General features: G+C 40.9%; 1 protein-coding gene across 1 annotated transcript; it reads right to left on the bottom strand.

Annotated features, from left to right (window-relative positions):
* Window positions 1-5,455: 5,455 nt before the first annotated feature.
* LOC141618130 (uncharacterized) lies at window positions 5,456-6,019 on the bottom strand. Its single transcript, XM_074435241.1, has one exon. The coding sequence runs from the start codon at window positions 6,017-6,019 to the stop codon at window positions 5,456-5,458; it is 564 nt and encodes a 187-aa protein (XP_074291342.1).
* Between the last annotated feature and the right edge of the window lie 1,983 nt (window positions 6,020-8,002).

Genomic DNA, 8,002 nt, shown 5'->3' with positions numbered 1-8,002 from the left:
AGGTTTTGTTTTGAGTTCTTAGTAGCTTTGTTGCGTCTTGACCGAGTTAGTATGTTTGTTTTTATGTATGGGTTGAACTTCGGGACGAAGTCCTTTTAAGGAGGAAGACGTAATACTACGGTTTTATGAGTCTCTGGGTACTCTATCGAGTGGGCCTTACTCTGTCGAGTAAGTGTGTTTTGTGTTTTAAAATAGTTTCTGACCTGTTGGGTACTCGATCGAGTAGCCTTGGTACTCGATCGAGTACGTCAGTTACTCGATCGAGTAGCCGGTTTACGGGGGGATGATTTGTCGGGTTTTGTTAATAATGCGAATTAATATATAAACACTTCCGTCACTTTCATAATACACTTTTACAAACCTAATTACTTTCAAAAGAGAAATCAATCTACGTACTTCGCATTCATCGCATTATTGACAAATACCGGAGCTTGGAAGGTCGGAATTTATCTTTCTTTACATCTTTGTGATCCTTGCGTCGAGGGTAAGATCTACGTACCGAATTTGTTATATTTAATTAAGTCTTGTTAAACCCTAATTTTGGGAATTGGGGATTTGTGTTAATTTTGTGTGGTTAGTGATATATGTGATGTTATGTATGTTAGGAGGAGGATTCGTAGAGGAGGTTTTTTGATAACAGCTGTTGAGATCGTCTGACTGTATTGCATTCCAGGTAGGGTTTCCCTACTCAGTATTAGTCCCATAATGTGTTGGTGGTGATTTGTGTTTGATGATTGTTATCATACGAGTATTGTGACGGTTGTTGGTTTTGATTGTTGTTTAGTAGTTGTGATTGTTTGTATCTGTCTGTGTTCTTCGGGGCACATCCCTGGCTGAGTGGAGTCACTTGCGGGAGTGGCTTCACGCCCATTATTCGCCTTCTGTGGAACCCGCCACAGAAGGGATGTGCACATTAATGGATTTGGGTTTATCGCTCGACGGAGATGATCGGGGATTAGGTGGGAATGGCTGCGGTCCCCCACTGGCGGCATGGAGTGACCTGTTGCGATGGGCACTCTGGCAGGGCTACACACTTTAGTGTGTAGTTTGTATTGTGGAGTTGGTGATGGAGTTCGGAGTATATCTGTGACGATTGAGCTGTGTTGTTTGTTGTGTTGTTGGATTATATAAATTGTGTGATTAGTACTGACCCCGTTTAAATGTTTTAAAAACTGTGGTGATCCATTCTGGGGTGGTGAGCAGTTATTGAGCAGGTATGATTGATGCGCATGGGATAGCTGGGATGAGTCATCACGTGGCAGTTAGAAGTCTTCCACTGTGTCAGACGGTGTCTAGTAGTTTTGATAGTTTTATCAGTGGACCGTTTGAGTACTTTGTATTTCATTTAACAGTTTTGTTTGAGACATGTAATCGATTAAATTATATTTACTTTTAAAGTACGTTTCTTTATTGTCTTATGATTATCATTGCCTCGGGTAACCGAGATGGTAGCACTTCCATGCCTTAAGTGGTCCTGGTAAGGCACTTGGAGTATGGGGGTGTTACAAAGATGGGTGGGGGGAGAGCTGCCAGAGCCTAGGAATGAATGGCTAAATCCAAGTAATGGCCATCTGGCTAATTTGCAGGTAAGAAACCTCTTCCAAACTGATGGTAGATGGAATGAAGTCTTCATAAAAGGTTTGTTCATGGACGAGTGGGCAGCACGGATTCTTGCAATACCGCGATGTGAAGTAAGAATGCGTGATAAGGTTTATTGGCCACGCACGACATCGGGAGTTTATACGGTGAAGAGTGGATATGGCTTAATTTTTGAAGAGTACATGGTCAAAGCAGGAACTATAAAGGACAACAGTAGACTCAATGATCGAGGTCGGAACTTCTGTCGGAAACTGCTTTGGAAATTACCAGTTCCGCAGATGTGGAAGATTCTTATCTGGAGGATTATTACCAACGTTTTACCGACCGGGCACGAGTCTCTAAGCGGAATATAGATGTGGATTTTTTCTGCGACATATGTGGAGGAGATCAAAGAAGCATGGAAACTCCTGAACACCTTTTTCGGGATTGTGGCTTTTAAAGTAGAATCTGGGCAGGCTCGGACTTAGGCATTAGGGTTGATGGAGTAGGGGCATTCCTTTTTCCGATTGGATATGTGACTGGATTCGCTATTTGAACAAAAGAGAAGAGGGGACTTGCCAGGTGATCAATTTTGTGATATCTTGTGGTGTTTATGGACCATGCGAAACAAGACCAAATTCCAGGATCAGGTTATCAACTCGCAAGTGATCACGAATATGATTTATAATGTTGTCCGGGAGAGAGTGCAAATCTTGTGTAAGTCTCTCGCTTCGCGGCAGCCTCAGATGGACATGAGAATCGAGGAGGAAGGGTCGTTCCAAAAGGATGTATTGGCTATTCACAATGGTCATCCTGTGTGTATTATAGGTAAGCCGACCGGGTGTGCTGTGATATGGGTAAAAGTGAATGCTAGCTGGACTAGGAATTTTGAGGCGGCTTTCGGGTAGGTTGCTTATGATTGTACTGGGCAGGAACTGGGACGGAGGCAGGTGCGCACTAGAGCTGAATCGGCATTGCAGGCTGAAGCATTGGGAGTTAGAGATATTGTGGTGTGGGCACAAAAGTGGAGGTTTGTTCATCTGGACATTTCGCCGGATTGTTTGCAGCTTATCAATCAAATAGCGGGAGTCGACAAGGACGACCACAGGATTGCAGGCTTATTGGAGGACATTCGGGGTTATTTTAGCTTTTTTCATTGCTTATGTTTTAACTTTATTCCGAGACATCTAAATGGCTTTGCGCATAGTATAGCAAAGCAAGCCATGAAATTGTGAAAACTTTATTTACAGCTGTCAAAAAAAAAACCTCCGTATAAGATTACGGAATCAACTAAAATCACCACCATTTTAATTTTCTTAAAACTGGAAAGGGAAAAGAAAAATCGAAAAATAGAAATATAGTCACTTGATTTCTTTAACCAATTTATGTGATGAGAGAATTTCATTATGGGTTATTATAAAATGCTCTATTCTATGCACAAGTATTGCTACATGCATTATACCCCTTAACTCGTATTTGATCCGCATCGTTGACGCTAATTTTATCACCTTCTTAGTTGTAATCTGGTCAATTTCATCGCAACTTTCTAATATAAACATGTATAGACTCTATACATTACAATCATTTGTTTACCTTTAATTAAAATACCTTTTACGGATAATAAAATAAGGTAAACAAGCACTTTTCAAAGAAATTAAACACCAAAGTGAAAAAAACCAAAGTGATGAGAACTTTGAAAAGTACAAGGAGGCTAGACGAGCCGCTAAAAAGGCCGTACGGGATGCGAGGGCAAAAGTTAACCAAGAAGTGTATGCCAGGTTGGACACGAGAGAAGGAGAGAAGGATATCTATAAACTGGCCCGCATAAGAGACCGAAAGACGAGAGATATTGGGAGAGTTAGGTGTGTGAAAGATATGGACGACAAGGTTCTGGTTCAGGATAACGAGATAAAGGCTAGATGGTGTTCTTACTTTGATAATTTATTCAATGGACATCAGGAACAAGGTTTTGGGGATGTAGAGGTAACACCAAGCATGGTTAATCGGGAATTTGTGCGTAGAATACAAAAGAGTGAAGTTAGAAAGGCGTTAAGGAAGATGGGGTCAAAGAAAGCAGAGGGACCGGATGGTATACCCATAGAAGTTTGGAGGTGCTTCGGGGAGAAAGGGATTGAATGGGTAACCATGCTCTTCAACAAGATTTGGAGGAGCAACAAGATGCCATCGGCTTGGAGGAAAAGCACTCTAGTCCCTTTGTACAAGAACAAAGGTGATGTCCAAGAGTGTTCCAATTATCGGGGAATTAAACTTATGAGTCATACAATGAAGTTATGGGAGCGGGTAATCGAGCAAAGGCTTAGGAGATATGTAGACATCTCGGAAAACCAATTTGGATTTATGCCCGGGAGATCGACTATGGATGCAATTTTTATCATGAGACAGTTGATGGAATACCATCGGGACAAGAAGAAGGATTTGCATATGGTTTTTATTGACTTGGAAAAGGCATATGATAGGGTACCAAGAGAAGTACTTTGGTGGGCTTTGGCGAGAAAGGGTGTGTCGCGAAAATATATTGACCTCATAAAGGACATGTATGAGGGGGCTAGTGCAAGTGTTCGCACTAATGTTGGGAGAACGGAAGAATTTCCTATTACCATCGGGGTGCATCAAGGTTCCGCACTTAGTCCTTTTCTCTTTGCTATAGTTATGGATGAGTTGACAAGGGATATTCAGGACGACATCCCTTGGTGTATGATGTTTGCTGATGATATTGTGTTGATTGATGAGACAAAAGAGGGGGTGGAGAGAAAGTTGGAAGTGTGGAGGCAGACCTTAGAGACTCGTGGGTTCAGGCTGAGCAGGAGTAAGACTGAGTATTTGAGGTGTCAGTTCACTAAGGTGGCGGGGTTGAGATCGACAGAGGCGGGGAGTATTATTTTCGATGGGAATGTTGTTGAGGGTTCGGATTTCTTCAGATATCTAGGATCTATTATTCAAAAAGATGGGGAGTTAGACGGAGATGTGGCTCACAGAATTAAAGCGGGATGGTTGAAATGGAAGAGTGCTTCAGGGTTTCTATGCGATAAAGATATGCCCCAAAGATTAAAGGGAAAATTTTATCGCACGGCAATTAGGCCTGCCCTACTTTACGGCTCCGAGTGTTGGGCCGTGAAACATTGTCACATTCAAAAGATGAGTGTGGCGGAGATGCGCATGTTGAGGTGGATGTGCGGACATACAAGGAAAGATCGGTTAAGGAATGAGGTGATTAGGGAAAAGGTAAAAGTGGCGCCAATAGAGGACAAGATGATGGAAAACCGATTAAGATGGTTTGGTCATGTGAGAAGGAGACCTATGGACGCACCAGTTAGGAGGCTGGAGACTTGGAGAACAGAAAAGGTCCTTAGAGGCAGAGGAAGACCGAGACAGACATGGTTGAGAGTGATAGAGCACGATATGAGAGTTCTGGGGCTTGAGGAGAGTATGGTGACGGAGAGGGCACAATGGAGGGAAAGGATACATGTGGATTTTTAGTATTTGATGTTTTTGACAGATTTAGTGTTTTTTTATTCATTTAATTTAAAGAAATTAATTTATTTATTTTTCTCTCCTTTATTACACTTTCAACAACCACTTTCTTATAGTTTTGACCTGGTTCATTCCGGATCCTTAACTCTATTTCGGTTTTTAAAAATCGCTTTAATCTTTTCTCTCGATTTAAATTTTAAGTTTTTATAAAAGAAAGACGGAATTCGATTTTAAAACCTCTAAGTTCACCTTGACTTTCCATTACATTTTCGTTCTCCCTTTTTGTTTTTCATCTTCCCTTTTTATTCGCATTTTGAGGCGTGCGTTCACCCATGGACAGTTCGAAAGGATGATTCATGTCAGCCGACCCCAAATCATTTTGGGATTAAGGCTCTGATGTTGTTGTTTGAACGAACGACACAAAACTAGTCGATGGGCTAAGGAGACGGTATGAATGTCTCCGACTCATAGGGCTACAACCCGCATGAGTAATCATACGATCACCCTCCTCTATCTCAAATAACACTTTAACAAACGTATCATCACACGGCAACACTAATGGACCATCATTATGAAACCCATACTCTAATTCAGCTTCTTCAAGTAGCATTTTGAACAAAGGATGGTTTGTGTATTCAATTTTGATCACAAACCTTTGTTTTTCAATACCTACATATATTGATAAATAGCCTTTTGGTGTTGAAAGGCCTACTTTATTCGGCTTATTAGATCCGCCGGCCCATTTACCGGTCCGTGGGGTAGTTGGTGTTGAAGGGAAAAATGATGACCATGATTTGCTCTTCACCATAAGATGACTAGTACTCCTATGTAATATTGCATGGGGTGCACTACTTGGACTTGAAAGAGGACCTTGGTTGAATGATTTACATCTTTCCCATGTTTTCCTCATTATTCCCCTTCCTAATTTCTTCTTTTCCTTCAACTCCATTTTCTCCATGCCTAACTAACAACTTTTCAAAATGTTACTTATATGAAAAAGATTACAGAATTAACTTATGACGTGACAGACACAAGGGCGGTAATGATGCTCTTAGGGAGAAGTAATTATAAAAGCCTAGGCGCCGGTATTCTTTACGGAGTAATTAAATTCAAGCACAACTAGACTTAATTTTGAGGAAATAAGGAGTTCTTATATATAGAAGGGAGTTTTGGGGTTATAATCTTACCATCTACCCTTATTTTATATCAAATGGAACACCTCTTTAAACAATTTCTTTTTTTGGATTGGGTTACTTAGATTTGTAACCCCTTACAGTACACTAGATTTTGTACAAAAATGTGGAATAGATACACCAAGGTATAGCAAGAGGAAGTTATAGGAAAGTTTCAAAGAAAAATATGAAAGGAGAGGTGTTTTATGAAGAAATGAAAAGACAAAGGGTAAAGAATTTAAACAAGAGGGATGGAGAGAAATGGTATAAGAAGGTGTTGAAGAAATATAATTGGCTCTTATCTTATTAATTGTGTAGTAAATGAGGGCAATTCCTAGCATCGTTTAACTAAGGGGCCGTTTGGTATTGGAAAGGGAAAGAGAATGGAAACAAGAAAGAGAAATGAGGAGAAATGAATGGGATCACCCATAATTTAGTTCTTTGTTTGGTTGATACAAGAGAGGTAATGCGATTAAAATTCCTCCACCAATCATTTTTATAATAACCACCAACAACCACCACTCCTAACACTACCACCGTCCACTTCCACCCTACCACCGTCCACCTCCACCGCAAATTGACGCTGACACCAACACTTGCTGCTGCCGCCACCTTACCGTCCCTTCTACCACTAGTCGGCCTTCAATAGAAGCATCAACCCCATAAGTTTAAAAACCTCCCCTAACACTCGAAATTCCCTCCCCCACCAACGAAACCACCAGATCTGGTGGTTTTGTGGGTGGGGGAGGGGATTTCGAGTGTTAGGGGAGGTTTTTAAACTTATGGGGTTGGTGCTTCGAACGGTGGTGGGATGATTTTTGAATGAGTAGGGGAGCACCGGTGGGCCTTGGTGGGGGCGTCGCCGACGAGGGAGATGTGTCTCCGGGGAGGGGAGGTTGTCGGGCTACATGCTGCCGGAGGGTACGTCGTACATGGTGATGACAATGGTGGTTGTGGTGGGAGATAGGTGATGGGTGGAGGTGTTTTTAGGTAGATGGGGAAAGAATATTGAAACCTTGGGGGGTCAGGGGTAAGGATGGAGAGCAGATTTGAGGTAAGGAAGGGGGTAAGAGAATCATTATTTTGCTCAAACAAACACAAACAAAGGGAATTGATCCATTTGATTCTCTTACCCTTTCCTAAATACCCCCAACCAAACGCCCCCTAACTCTCTATAGTTTTTAAAGGCCGCCTAAAGTGACAAATATGTAATGTCAAATTATAATTCTTTACTAGGAAATTGTCAACATTATTACAATAGGCCCTTTTCATACCCTAAATGTCAAGAAAAATAATCATATTATTATATTCTTGTAATTTTAAATTCTACATTCTAGAGATGATCAAAGCAACACCGTCCCATTGTTCGAATTTTCAACTTTAGAGATGATCATAGTTTTTCATTTTAAATTTTCACCTTTAGTAAGCTTGATAAGTAACCTCTCAACTCCACTCCAATATCAATTTTAATTTTGTGTGGACAAACTTTATATACTTTGAAAATTAATAAGTTAATACTTTCTCCGTCCCAATCATTTATTTTTCTTTACTGTTTATACAACAATCAAGAAGGCAAGAGGAGATCATTGTAGGTCTTGTTATGAAAGTGGTGACTAGATGTATTATTAATAGGTTAGCTAGGGTCATGTGCTACCTGATCGGTGATTTCCAGAATGCATTTATTGCAGGTAAGCAAATATTCTTATGGCTTTTGAAGCGATTCAAAACAATAATAAACACTCTTCCGGGAGATGCGGAAG

This window comes from Silene latifolia, chromosome X (assembly GCF_048544455.1).
Source record: "Silene latifolia isolate original U9 population chromosome X, ASM4854445v1, whole genome shotgun sequence".
NCBI classification, from domain to species: Eukaryota; Viridiplantae; Streptophyta; class Magnoliopsida; order Caryophyllales; family Caryophyllaceae; genus Silene; species Silene latifolia.
This window is presented reverse-complemented; position numbering and strand designations above follow the sequence as displayed.

Excerpts from the sequence above, each read along its gene's own strand:
- LOC141618130 (XM_074435241.1), bottom strand. The coding sequence starts at position 6,019 with ATGGAGTTGAAGGAAAAGAAGAAATTAGGAAGGGGAATAATGAGGAAA.